Source organism: Meriones unguiculatus, chromosome 3 (genome assembly GCF_030254825.1).
Source record: "Meriones unguiculatus strain TT.TT164.6M chromosome 3, Bangor_MerUng_6.1, whole genome shotgun sequence".
Classification (NCBI taxonomy): domain Eukaryota; kingdom Metazoa; phylum Chordata; class Mammalia; order Rodentia; family Muridae; genus Meriones; species Meriones unguiculatus.
The window spans coordinates 77,824,244-77,838,772 of NC_083351.1; the positions used below are offsets into that span (position 1 = coordinate 77,824,244).

The 14,529-nt window shown below is 39.9% G+C and overlaps 1 protein-coding gene across 1 annotated transcript in view; it reads left to right on the top strand.

The window, feature by feature from the left end:
• Ect2l (epithelial cell transforming 2 like) overlaps positions 1-13,752 on the top strand; it is a 74,462-nt gene extending 60,710 nt beyond the window's left edge. The window contains exons 14-20 of the mRNA XM_060380225.1: positions 95-242; positions 1,464-1,537; positions 1,631-1,787; positions 2,587-2,652; positions 4,407-4,495; positions 11,454-11,626; positions 13,311-13,752. Of these exons, the coding sequence (XP_060236208.1) occupies positions 95-242; positions 1,464-1,537; positions 1,631-1,787; positions 2,587-2,652; positions 4,407-4,495; positions 11,454-11,626; positions 13,311-13,435 (832 nt within the window). The 3' untranslated portion in view covers positions 13,436-13,752. The remainder of the gene's footprint in view (positions 1-94; positions 243-1,463; positions 1,538-1,630; positions 1,788-2,586; positions 2,653-4,406; positions 4,496-11,453; positions 11,627-13,310) is intronic.
• Positions 13,753-14,529: the final 777 nt, after the last annotated feature.

A 14,529-nucleotide genomic window follows, 5' to 3' on the forward strand; every position in this document is an offset into this window, starting at 1 on the left:
ACAAATCAGAGAAGCCTACACTGATGAATTCATGGCTTTACTTTGGAGACTCTCACAGGCGCCAATTTTAAGATAAAATCTTCTTGTGTTGTAGAGAGTTTCTAGATAACCTAAAAGACAGACTACAGGAATGGAGCCCAGCCCACTGTGTGGGAGAAATATTCATAAAGTTTGGAAGCCAGTTGAACACATACACCAATTTTTTCAACAATTATCCAGTTGTTCTGAAAACCATCGAGAAGGTAAGTGGTTGTGCTATCTCCACCCTAATCCTGTACAACCCAAAGGACTGAGGTCAATGGGAAGGGCTGCTTCTCGGCCGCTCCTTCTCAGGTCTCCCTGTTGTACTTCAAGCTTCTTGAGGACAGGGGCCTTGACATAGGGGCTAACGCAGTGGTGGACACAGCAGTGCTCAAGTACTGATAGTTGAGTTGTAGCTGTCCTCATATATACTGCCTAATTTTCATGCACCCCAGCTACTTAGTGGCTCAGTGACAGGACACTGAACAACTATGTTGAAGCAAGATTGTGAACTCAGAATTCTCTGCTACTACAATGCTGGAAATATGGAAGCTTGGCTCTATGGACAACTTGACTATTATTGTTGACCTTGAAGACAAGAGTTAGATTGAAGTGTGTTATCAGAAACAAACTGGTGGCAAAACCTTTATAGCATTGGCAAACTTCATTAGCATAGTCAGGGCATACAGCTACCAGTACACTTAGCTATGGTAGCTATTATTATTATTATCAACACCAACAAATCTGCTTGAGTCTTTTTAATTGTTCGCAGGTATAAGTGGCTTTGTTTCTAAACTATTGTTGGGGCTTAAAATCAGCAGATCTTTGATTCAGACATTAGCAACATTGACATCTTTTAGACATGTACATACTCAGGTAAAAGACATAATTTCACAGGTGCACCAGTGATGATGAATTAGTACATTTAAGATGGATATTATGCATAGGGGAATATTTTTGTAACATTACAATGGGAAAACATGAATGGCAACAGAATTAAAGGTGAATATCAGTGATATTCAAACTCGTACAGAAATGAAATAGGATTTATCGCATGGCAGGAACTTTATGGATGGGATTCTGTCCCCTCACTGTGGGCTGGGTCTTCTATCCATTTTACAGATGAGGAAGTTAGATAACTTGACAAGGTCACATACACAATTTATTCTAGCTCTAATCCAGTCTCACCTTAATTACAAATCTGTTGCTATTCCTCTCTATTGGTTAAGTTAATGGATATGGTTAGATCTGTGGTATAATTAAAATACTGAAGTTAATATATTAGAACACACAATAGTACTATCCATCTTTAGATTAGATGGAGATGTTATCTTCTTGCTTTGACTATTCTGTAGATCACTCTTGCTGCTGGTAGGTAGAACACAAAGCTTTATGGCTGTCTCACAGAGCAAAGTTTTGACAATGTAATTCTCACCTTTTAGTGCAGAGAAATGACACCAGCATTCAGAGCTTTCCTGAAGAGGCATGATAAAACCATTGTTACCAAAATGCTGAGGTGAGTTTCCAGAGAGAGAGCACAGCTACTCAAGGACAGGCCCTAATGACCTACAGATAGCAACCAGGACACCCTTCCCTATGCCCTATACAGCCTGCCAGAGCTGCTTCTGTACCCGTCCCGGAGATTTGAAGAATATATTCATCTTCTCTATGCTCTGAGACTCCATACTCCTGCAGGACACGTAGATCGTGGGGACCTGACCACTGCAATTGATCAAATCAAAAAATATAAAGGCTACATAGATCAGGTAAGTAGCTCACACATACATGCATCCTTCAACTTCAGCACTTTTGTGGTGGTCTCACTCGAAGACCCTGAGATGCCCTATTTTAGTGGTAGTCTTTACTTCAATCTTTGATCCTATTAAAGATACATAGTCCTGTTTCACAATTTTGAACATGAAGGGCATTTATTCTCAGCCAAACAATGTGAGTGCACAGTCACAGTGCTCTCTGCCTCACACCCAGTTTTAGACAGGGTCTTATGTGTCCCAGATTAGTGTGAACTTGATAGGTAGCCAAGAATCATGCTGAACTTCTGATCCTCCTGTCTCCCTAATTCCCTGGGTGCTGAGACCACAGAGATTCAACAATATTCCTAGGTAACACAGTGCTTGGATTCAAACCCAGGGTTTTGTGCTCACTAGGCCAGCACTCTGTGAACTGTGTCACATCCCTAGCACCACATTTTCTAGTGCGAAAGTGTAAATTTTGCATTTTTATCGATAACCAAAAGAAAAAAAAAACATGTAAAATTTGTTTGCTGCCAAGTTTTGTTTTGTTTTTTTTAAGATATCAAGTCACTTTCCTGACTCAGTAAGTCCAGCACCCATAATTACCCTATACACTGTAAGGCATCTGGGCTAAATAGGAACAGCACATTACATCCTGAAAATAATTTTTTTTTTTCTGAACACCTTTGTTATTTGACTTTATTAAAATACTGGGTCTAGAGAATTAATATTTTTATTCAGGTACCAAGCCCTGTACCAGGTGTCACAAAATATGAACACAAATGTTATGATCTAATATAATCTTGTTTTCTAGATAAAGAAAAACCTCAAAATGAGAGAGCAGCTTTCTGCTATGCAGACAGTCATCTGGGGGTGCCCCGTACGTATGTTGATATTCTTGCCACATTCCACGTTCATGAGTATAGCTTTGTCGCTGGCAAAAAGAGACATCCAGATCCGGAGGCAGCTAAATGACTGCCAAGCCCTACAGGCTTTCACGCACCAGATCCCTGTCATCCGTATCACTAGAAAATGCGTTTGTGGGCCGATGCCCTCCCATGTTTGGGGTCTTCTGTAGCTCCTTCTTCGTTGGTACTCTGAGTTGAGCATTCAGTTGCATCTTCTACCTGATCTCTGACTGATAAAGTCCTTGGTGCAAGATTCAGCACACTGAAATGTCACAGCACTTGGAAACGCCTTTGTTAACCATTACCTATCATTTCTATAAACTTAACCTAATGGCGTTTATCTTTCTGACTCCCTTACTTCCCAAGGCTACTACCATATATATCTACTCTCCACTCTCCCATAACGTAGCCTGCTTCTACTGGTCCTTTGAAAATATGCTTTCTTCTCTGAAATAGCCATCCTTTCCTGTTTCACTGGAGAAGTACTGTTAAACCTTTTAGAAGTCAGGACAGGCAGCTGTGGAGGTGTCTCAGTGGGTGAGAACTCTTGCTCCCAAAGTGTCTGCAGCACACACATAAAAAGCCTGATGTGGCCACAGGCTGACACCTACACCTTCCGTGCTGTGAACAGGGAGACAGAGTTGCTGGGGCTTGCTGGCTGCCAGCCTAGCTCCAGGTTTACTGGAAGACCTTGTCTGAAGGGAATAAAGCAGAGAGTGATACAACAGGGCACACGTTGTCCTTCTTTGGCCTTTTTGTGTGCACATACACCACTTACACACACACACACACACACACACACACACACACACTTTAAAATGAGGCCAAACATGATATGATCTGTTAAGTTTCCCTTATCTCCAGCTGAGGGCTGTTGTTTTCCTTGGTGTTCCCCAGCCCCATGGACAGCCCTGTCATATGGCCTTCACCCATCTAGTCACAGACTGGGAGCCCCACCAGGTGTGAGCTTTTGTTTTCTGATGTCTGACATTCCTCAGGAGCTTGGTATAGATGATGAATGAAAGCATTAGTTAATTGGAGATACCTTTATTTGGTCAAATGGGGTAGTTTTGTCATAATGTCTATCTTCATGTCTTCGTAAGGAAAGAGAAGTGTGGATGGGTGGACTGCCAAAGTATGATTCCTAGAAACTCACTCACAAAACTTCATCTCTGATCTCTGCATACTGAGAAAGCATCCCCATGGCCAGAGCAATGCAGGAGCCTGCTTCTTAATCTTACTAATTCTTTTGCTTCTTTTTCTTTTTAAAATTTTAAACGATTTATTTTATGTGAATGTATGTCTATGTGAGGGTGTTTGATGCCCTGGATCTGGAGTTGCAGACAGTTATGAGCCTCCAAGTGAGTACTGGGAATTGAACCTTGGTCCTCTGGAAGAGCAGCCAGTACTCTTCACTGCTGAGCCATCTCTCCAGCCCACTTTTTTTTTCCCTTGACAGCTCCTTTGACCACCTCCTTAACTTTGTTTTTGTTACTAGGATAGAATATGCAAACAAAATATTTCAATAGCTTTATGGCAGCCTCAAGATCGTTTTCATTGTCAGTTTTGTTTGCTAAAGGAAGCTTGTATTACCAACCAAGAAAAAGTTGCCTTTCTTACAACTGCACTAAGTTCGGGTCAACACCTATATGTTCTGGGATGTAGAATGGTTCTGCACTAGTGAAATTTCAAATAATCAGATGGCCTGTTATTTTTTATTTTATAGACTCTATCAGAAATAAACAGATACCTCATCAGGATCCAAGATGTAGTTCAACTTCACTGCTGTGATGAGAAAATGGATTTCTCCTTAAGGTGAGCAGCTGTTAACTACACCAAGGCTGTGAGCACCTTGAATACAGTAACTGTCTTGCTCATCACTCACCTTTGGCAACCAGTACAATGCTTCACCTTGTGTGTAGTCAAGAGAACCTTTGCGCTGAATCAAAATTACGTGCATATGCTTCTAAGTCGGTGGGTCACATAACATATTTACATTACAGTTTGTAACAGTAGCAAGATTAGTTAGGAAGTAGTAATGGCTTGTTTTTATGGTTGGAGATCACTACAACTTGAGGAACTATATCAAAGGGTCGCATCATCAGGAAGGTTGAGAACCACGGCTCTAGGGAATGTACAACACTTTATCAGCTTATATTCCAGGTGGCTCCTTGGTAGAATGAGAGAAAACAGTGTCTGCAAAACTGTAAACTTCATAGTAGACTTTCTCAAGGCTGGTCAGTTTCCTAATGAGACCACATCCAAGTATTGTGGGAGCTCATACCAATATTCTGCTTAAAGTGATAGGATCATTTTATTATTGGTAGGTAGCTGTTCAAGTTATACTGAAAATTACTTTACTATATTTACTTTGTATAATTCTCAGAGATATGTAAGAACAGATGGAAAGATACCAAAGTCCATAAATTAGTCTTCCTATTGATATTTTAGAACCAAGAATGGAAATGTTTTTCTATGAAGGTCTAAGGGGTAAATATTTAGAATTTGCTGGCCAAATGAGGTCTATGCCAATGACCTTTTCTATTGTAGCACAGACAGCATGTGGAGGAGCACAACACTACTCTACTCATAAACAGTACCAATATATAAACAAACAGCTGTAGCTATGTGCCAATAAAACTTTATTTGCAAAACAGCAATGGACCATAGTTTCCTGATCCTGGTCTCTGTTTTAGAAAATGGCCAATGTTTTCAGTATTGAGGGAAAAGATAAATTATTCAGCAAACAGCAACCAAATGCAAAGGTAGCTCTTCTATTTCAATGATATTTTCAGCAAACATCTAAAGGCACCAGAGTAGTGAGTTGATGAATCACTCTTTAAACCTCCATGTCCACCTTGATAGATCTTGAATGAAAATCAAAGGCCATAAGGAGACCTGAGTTTGATCCCCCGAACTGACAGTGGAAAGAGAGAGAGCCTCTGTAACTTTCCCCCTTACCTCCACATGCTCTGTTGGATATCACTCCCTCCAAATAAGTAAATAAATGTAAACAAAAAGAGAGCTAATCAAATCACAGCAGAGTATCTTTTCCTCATTAACTTAGCATTTTTATTTTTTGTTGCATTGCTTTCTGTTACTAGCAATGGATAAGAGCTTCAATAATGGGGAAGAAGCTGGTTCTAACTCCACAAGTCTAAACAGGCTGGTGTGGTAGGAGCCGTGCTAGTTGCTCCAGGCGGGTGCTACTCAATCTTTACATATTGCTTCTTGAACAGTCTTCATTTCTTCATGTAACTACTGGCAATGTGTTCCCTTAATATCAGTTTCAGAAATTGTCCGAAGAAAATTTTAGGTTGCTGAGTTTTTGTTTCTTTCAGTATTTTCACTTCATCTTCTTTTTGCTTGGTCAGTTTTGAACAGAAGTCCAATGCAGCCATGATGTGGGTTCTGAGAATTGAGTTCAGGTCCTCTGGAAGAACAGGAAACAATCACTGAGCCATGTCTCCAGCCTCTAAGCAATTTTTCCTTGAGTATTTCTCCTGTTCTTTTCTCTCTTCCTTATCTGGTATTCCCATGACATGTTTTGTTTTTCAATTGCCCTTACTGTTTAGATATTGTCCTTTCTCTCCACCTCAGTCTGTTCCTGTTTCTCAGTTGTCTTGGTTAGGGTTTCTATTGCAATGAAACCCCATGACCAAAAAGCAAGTTGGGGAGGAAGGGTTTATTTAGCTTACACTTCCACAGCACTGTTCATCACTGAAGAAAGTCAGAACAGGAACTGAAACAGGGCAGGATCCTGGAGGCAGGCGCTGATGCAGAGGCCATGAGGGGCACTGCTCACTGGCTTGCTTCCCATGGCTTGCTCAGCCTGCTTTCTTATAGAAACTAAGACCTCCAGTTCAGGGATGGCACCACCCACAACTGGCTGAGCCCTCCCCTGTTGATCATGAATTGAGAAAATGCCTTACAGATGGATCTCATGGAGGTATTTCCTCAACTGAGGCTCCTTCCTGTCTGATGACTCTTGCTTGTGTCAAGCTGACACATGAAACCAGCTAGTATGTCAGTTTAAGACTTTTCTATAAGCTTACCATAACTCCTAACTCTGCTACGGTCTCCCCATAAGTCCACTACTGGGGTCTTTATTACAGTTTTATTTTTACCATTTCTTTTGTAAGAGTATCTATTACTCTATTCCTATTAACTGCTTTTCTTTTATTTGCCCTTTTTTTCTTATTAGATTTCCTTACATATTAATCATAGTTAAATTTCTAATTTGAATGTTCCAAAATCGCTGCTATCTAAGTTTGGTTCTGATGCTTGCCCTGTCTCTTCACTTTGCCTTCTGCCTCTCAGCCTGCCTCAAAACTTATTGAAAGCTAGGGAACAAAAATAAAAAACAAAAGAAACCAAAACACAAAGTAAAGCAAAACCAAACCAAATCAAACCAGTAATCAGTTATAAGGCCTTTTTGGTGTGGTTTCATGCCCCTCTACTTAGGCTGTGCTGTTTGCTCTACTGAAGGGCCATTCCCCTGATGTCCTTGTTTTATCACCATGTCCAGCCTTAAAGACTCCAAATAAACAAACAAACAAACAAATAACTATAAATAAGAGGCAGGACGTGGTGGCACAGTCCTTTAATTCCAGCACTTGGGAGCAGAGGTTAATCACCAAGTTATAGGCCAGGTCTACAGAGCCTTCCAGGATGGTCAGGGCTAAACAGAGCAACCTGTTTTGAAGCCCCACTCCTTTCCCCAAAATACAAGATTTATTCTGAGCATTTTCCCTGCATGTATCCACGTGTACCATGTATGTGCTTGGTGTCCATGGAAGCTAGAAGAGGGTGTCAGATCCCCTAGGAACTGGAATGTGGGTGCTGGGAACCAAACCTAGGTCCTCTGGAATAGAAGTGCTCTATTGAAGCATCTTTCCAACCCCAGGCTCTTCAGCAGTCTGAGCCTTCTATTTTCTCTACTGTAATTATATAGTTGTCCTACGGATGTAGTAGAAAGATGTGAGAGGAGGGACACATTCTATAGTTTTTCTCATTACTGTGTGGCCTAGGTTGGCCAGTAATCCAATGCTATAGTCCAGGCTGGCCTTGAATTTGTGGCTGTCCTTCTGCCTTAGCCTCCCAAGGACTGGGATTACAGGTAAACTCCACTATGTGATAGGAAGGCTGTGGGGGTTGGAGTGAATAAGAATCCCCCTTTCCCAGACTGCTAAAAGAACCCCTGACAGCAGGCTTTTGTTAAAGACATTGTTAAGAAAAACTTTGGGTTCATATTTCAGAATGGCCATGTTAACTACTCCTGTACCCCAGCCCAGAATGAGATTCTTCTCAGCTGTGTGAGAGCCTGTTGGATTCCTGGAAGTAAAATACCTACCAGCATAGAATCCTGAGGTTTTAATCATTCAGGCCAACCAAGCACAATCTTCAGGAACTATTCAACTATGCTTAAGAATCTCTACTTTATGCGTGCTATCATGGTAGTTTGTTTCTGATAACTGGGACTCTCTGTCTGTTTAGCTTTGGAGCAGCCATGAAATCTATGACCTCAGTTCACCAATACTGTGCTTTTTCGGTGCTTTTTTGCCATAATGGGAGTGGCAGCTTCTAAGCTCTGAACATGTCAATTGGAAGCTGGAATTCTCGGTTATTAGAAGTCAGACTTGCTTTAGTATTTTTAAGAGATTAGAATACGTGAGGGTTTGAGGATAAAACTAAATTTTTATAATTATTTTTCCTGAGACAGGGCTGTCCTGGAACTCACTATGTACACTAGGCAAACTCAGAGCTCCACCTGCGTCTGACCCCAGTGGGGGTATTGAAGGTATATTTCAAAGATTCCACACCATGTTTAGCCTGCAAACATGCCATTTTAAAGTAAATTAAACCCAAGAAATGTTATTCTCATTTCTATCAAGAATTTTCACTTACAGCACATCTTCCCTGCTTGTATTTATATATATGGTTTATTTATACGGTGCTATAAGGCCTTATAGTTTACCATACACTTGATAAATTCATTTGATTAAAGTTACTACAACCACTTGGTGAGGAGAAAGGGAAAGGTGGAGAGTTGTCTGAAGCCAGGCTGCGGTATACTGCCATCTCTGCTCCAGGAGGCTGAGGCAGGAAGGCCAGAGCCAGCCTGGTCTATAAAGCCAGACCTTATCTTAAACACAGAAAAACAAGTCATAAAAGAAACGTGGCCAGTCAAAGAACTAGTAGTTCTGGTCTGTAATCTATGACAAGGTGTGGCTTGGTGGACAATGCTAATTCCACCATTTAGACAGGCAGGTGGGAGGATGAGCTTGGCGAACAACAAAAGCAGCAACACAGCAGTAACTAAGCAAATTAGTAAGTGCTGTCCCAAGGGTGAGGAAAGGTTTGTGTTCTCAATGAAAAGGTATTCACTGAGTCAGAGGTGAAGTTATGGTCATTTTAAGAACCAGGAAATTTGGCAGGCTTTGCTCTAGTGTGGACACAGAATACAATTTTGGTTATGTTGGGCCTATTTTTGAGATTAGGTCTCACTGTATAACCATGGCTCACCTGGAACTCCCTAGGTAGACCATGTCCGGAACGCAAATCTTCCTGCTTCTGCCTCCCAAGAGTTGGGATTAAAGGCTTGAATTGACACCATGAGCTTCATTAAAATTTTATTGTATACCTCAGAACTTTTCTATTCCAGTTTTCTCAGAAGTACCAATTTTCATGTTAATCTTTTTTTCCCCACCAGAGAAGGTCTCAGGCCACACTGGCCTCAAGCTTACTACTGTAGCTGAGGCTGCCTTAAGCTCCTGATCTTCCTGCCTCTACCTCCTAAATGCTAAGATTACGGATGTGACTCACACACCTGGCTAAGTTTGTTAATTTTTAAGCTTCGTTTTTCTTTCTTTGTGGCCTTGCTAATGGTTCAAAATAACAACAAAAATACTGGCAAATGGAAGTTGGCCTTGTCATTTAGCAGGATAACTATGCTTGGGGGAGAGGATCTGCTAAGCCTTCTCAGGGTAACTGGAATCTGGTGAGGAAGTAGCTCTTATTCTAAGGACTCCAGAGCCATTGAGATCTGCCCCCGAGTGTCTGCATAGACTCTGGTCAGCGGATTGGACTTGGTCTCTTCACACTGAAAGCTGGTGGCCTAAAGCTGCTCCTTCACCCCAAAGCGTGGATGTAGGACTTGGGGAGTTTTATGTGTTCATACAAGTAGAAAGCTAATGCTTCCCTGTCAGGCTAGCTGATGCAGCGAGCAACAGTGACAAAGCCCTTCTGAACCAGAGCCAAGAACTTACCATAGAGCAGCTCTGTCCCATTTTGGTGAGTCACTATTTACAGACAGAAAGAAGGGGGAAAAACCCTCTCCTTAGAGCTGGTTCTGAGTGGGAGCACAGACCTTTCTACTCTCACCATTGTCCATTGTAGAGGGGAAAGGTGAATATTTACTACTGAAGTAAGCACCACTATCAATGGCATTGCTTCATAGCACCCTGTAAGCTTACTTCCTGTTATAAAACAATTTTTTACATCTTAAAATGTAAAACTTTTAAACATTTTTCTAAACTTAAATAGAGAAAAAAATAATTGTCCTTTATCAGTTTATGATAAAACTTTTCCTGTCTACTGGGAAACAACATGATATAATTCTTTACTTAGTTAAAACAGCCTTTTCCCACATGAGGTTCATCATTTACCCTTTTGGCTTCCTTTCCCCTTCTGTCCTAGTTCTGCCCTATAATTTTCAGAGTAATTAATCAACTTAGTCTAAAGAGCTTTCTTTCTTTTTTTTCTTTCCTTCTTTCTAAAGAAAATATAAGTAAATATGAAGCAACCCACTAACATCAGCATGAATCATAACCAAGAGACAAGGAAAAGTTTGCATGCAAGAGTTGACTCTAGGGGCTTCTGAATACTATGTTTCTAGTTAGCTGCATACCCAAAGCAAAACTCAGAGTACAACTGGTGAGGTCCTAAGCACAGCAAATTTTGCTCTTTCCTTACAGCTGACCATTTTTAGTAACTTCAATGAAAACAAAGAACTATTTCCTTTCCACATGGATAAAGCTATTGAGCTACCTCCCTTTCTGTTTCTCTCCAGATGGAATTAAAATTAATTTCTAACTAGTAATACTTCTTTCCCCAGGTTTCTACTGAAGGATGCCCCCAGCCACACCAGTTCTCCTAAATTTGCCTTCCTAATACATCACTCTTAGGTGAAACAAAGCAAAACTGTACCATTCTCAGGTCATTCAAATATATCTAGCCCAAAACATTGAACCTGCCAAAAGTTAGAAAAATACAGTCATGATAACGTTCATGTGATAAAGGAGAAAACATTCAATCTTCATTTTAAAAAGAAGCTGGATTCAGTCCTTTAGGTGTGCTGCATTAGGCACACCGTGTGTATGTGCTTGGTGCGCATGGAGATCAAAAGAGGGCATTGGGTCCCCTAGGACTGGAGTTACAATGGCTATTAACCACATTTGGGTGCTGGGAATTAAACCCTAGTCCTCTGCAACAGCAACAAGTGCTGTTAACCTGAGCCATCTTTCCAGCCCTCAATGTTCATGTTTTGCACATAATCAAAATACTTGTGTAATGTATGAAATCAAATAACTCTATCAGTTATCTTGTTGGCCTACATTATTGGTCTGAGAGATGCAAGATCATGAAGACTTTATGAATTAAAGGTCTATAGCGGAAATAAGGTCTTAATCATAGGCATATCAATTTAAAGATGGTTGACTGTTCAATACGGTGCATACTCATGAAAATAACTCCCCTCTCCACTTTACACCAGGCAGTATGAACAGACCCGAGACCTCAGTCTCTTTCTCTTCAATGATGCACTGCTTATCACCAGTCGAAGCACATCCCATATTCCATTTGAAAGGACTTCTAAAACAACCTACCAGTTCATTGCATCAGTGCCCCTTCCCAGGGTGCTCATAGAAGACATTCCAGACTCCAAATGTATGTATTTTCTTTCATGAGAAAAGCGCCTACAAAATTTATTAACTATAAAAATATCCAAGTAGGGGAAAGGCTGGAACAATTTGCCAGTCTGTAAATAATTACCAATACTAGGATTTCATTAACTTGCCTTTAGAGAAACAAAAGCTGGCATTACCAGACCTACACCTCAGACAATAGAAAAACAGCTTTTAGTCAGCAGTAAACAAGGGTCACATCATCCTGAACGGTTCTGTAAGACTCTTATACAGTCTGAAGATGCTACAGGCTTGGGTCACAATTTCAGGTTATCTATCTATCTATCTATCTATCTATCTATCTATCTATCTATCACCTATGCATCTATCATTATCACTAGCAGTACTGGAGATTGAATCTAGAGCCTCATACATGCTAAGCAAGTACTCTACTGAGCTACAGTCCCAGCCCTTTTATCTATCACTATTCTATTCTAGTAGGACTAAGTAGTCATTCCAGACTTCCAGACATTCTGGATATTAGCCCTCTGTCAGATAAAGGGTGAAGATCCTTTTCAAATCTGTAGGTTGTTGTTTTGTTCTAATGACAGTGTCCTTTTGCTTTCAGAAGCTCTTTGGTTTCATGAGATCCTATTTTTTGATTGTTGATCTTAGAGCCTGTGCTGTTGGTGTTCTGTTCAGGAAGTTGTCTCCTGGGCCAATGAATTCAAGGCCCTTCCCCACTTTTTCTTCTAACAGGTTTAGCGTGTCTGGTTTTATGTTGAGGTCTGTGATCCACTTGGACTTTAGTTTTGTGCAGGGTGATAAGTATGGATCTATTTGCATTTTTCTACATGTAGATATCCAGTTAGACCATCACCATTTGTTGAAGATGCTGTCTTTTTTCCATTGTAAGGTTTTGGCATCTTTGTAAAAAGTCAGGTGTCCATAGGTATGTGGGTTTATTTCAGGGTCTTCTATTCGATTCCATTGATCCACCAGTTGGTTTCTATGCCAGTACCATGCCGTGTTTTACTACTGTTGCTCTATAGTACAACTTGAGATCAGGGATAGAGATACCTTCAGATTTTTATTGTAGAGGATTATTCTTAGCGATTTTGGGTTTCATGTTATTCCATATGAAATAGAAAATTTTTCTTTGAAGGTCTGTAAAGAATTGTGTTGGTAATTTGATGAAATTGCATTGAATCTCTAGATTGATTGCTCTTGGTAAGATGGCCATTTTTACTATGTTAATCCTGTCAAGCATGAGCATGGGAGATCTTTCCATCTTCTGATATCTTCTTCTATTTCTTTTGAGACTGGAAGTTGTTTTTTTTTTTTTTTTTTCACACAAGTCTTTGACTTGCTTGGTTAGTCACACCAGGGTATTTTTGTGGCAATTGTGAAGGGTGTTGTTTTCCTAATTTCTTTCTCAGCCCATTTATCTTTTGGACAAATCAGGAGGGCTACTGATTTTATTTTTTTTAGTTAATTTTGTATCCAGCCACTTTGATAAAGGTATATTTGTACTCATTTTGAATCCTTTATTGAAGGTTTTAAAAAAAATTCTAAGATTAGCTAGTCAAGTCTTGAATTTAAAACTTTATTTTTTCCATTGTTGCCTGTGAAGATTAAACATTAGTGTAGTTCCAGTGAAACACTGCTAGGCCATGGTATACTTGGAACAGATGAAAAAAAATTATGTATCTTAAATGTTTTCACAGATGTCAAGAATGCATTTATTCTTCAAGGTTCAAAACATGAATGGATCTGTGCTACTGAGGTGGAGGATGATAAATTCCTTTGGTTGTCAGTACTCCAACATACAATCAGAAGCAGTATGAAGTAAGACTAGATTCAAAGAACATAGTATCCTTGGAAAGTCAGATAATGTATATTTTGTGCTTCAGAACATCTAGTGAGAAGCACACAGATATTTATCATGGATAATAAGGAGATGAGAGAGCTAGGACGGCCAGTGAAGTTCCTTCCAACTTTTAAAATCCATGATAAAGCATGGTGTAATGTATAAAAACAATGAGTTTAAAATTTTGAACTGTATCTTGTGGTAACTACTGCTCATAAGCATTACTCAAGACAATTTGATACGATGAGTAACAAGAAAAAAACATATTGTATAGGTTTTTAACAAACGTGTAATAAAAACACCAGAATGAACAATGTTTCTTTCCTGAGCATTCTAAAAAAACTGCTTGAATTTGTGATTCCCCAGTCAGCTTCAACCTTTTCATGAAACAATTTCTGATTTTAAGGGCGTGCCTAAGAAGTAAAAATGGTAGTTTTCTCTAGCACTTGTCAAATACATCCTTAATTTGAATATACTCCTTTAAAAAGCATTAGAATCTGCTATTTCAAAGTACTAAAAAGTTTGGTGCGTTTTGTTTTCAATTCTTAAGTAATTTTTTAAAGACATTATTGTTAGATCTTCCAAATAACCACCGCCTCCTCCTCCTCCTCCTTCACAATACTAAATTAGAAAGACAGTGGTGGGAGACTCCAACTTTTAAATAATAAAAATTAATGAATGGGACTGGAGACACAGCTTATTAGTTAAGATCACTGGCTGTTCCTAACCCAGATTCATTTCTTAGAACCCACATGGCAGATTACAATCTGTAATTCCAGTTCTAGAACTGGTACTCTTTTGGCCTCCATGGTTAACAGGTATGGATGTACAGTACAAAGAGACACATGCAGGCAAAACACCTACACATAAAAAATTAAAATAAATAATCTGTAAAAATTCACGGAAATCACTGAACTTCAGACTCAGGGCCTGAAAACTCCTGAAATGGAATGGAACTAACTGAATGCCTGCTCCCTAAGGACTAGCTTTCATGGTAACAGAAAGCAATCTTCCAAAGGAGGGAAGCAACCAACAGTTCTACCTAGCTATGATGTTCTTTGAAATACCATAACCAG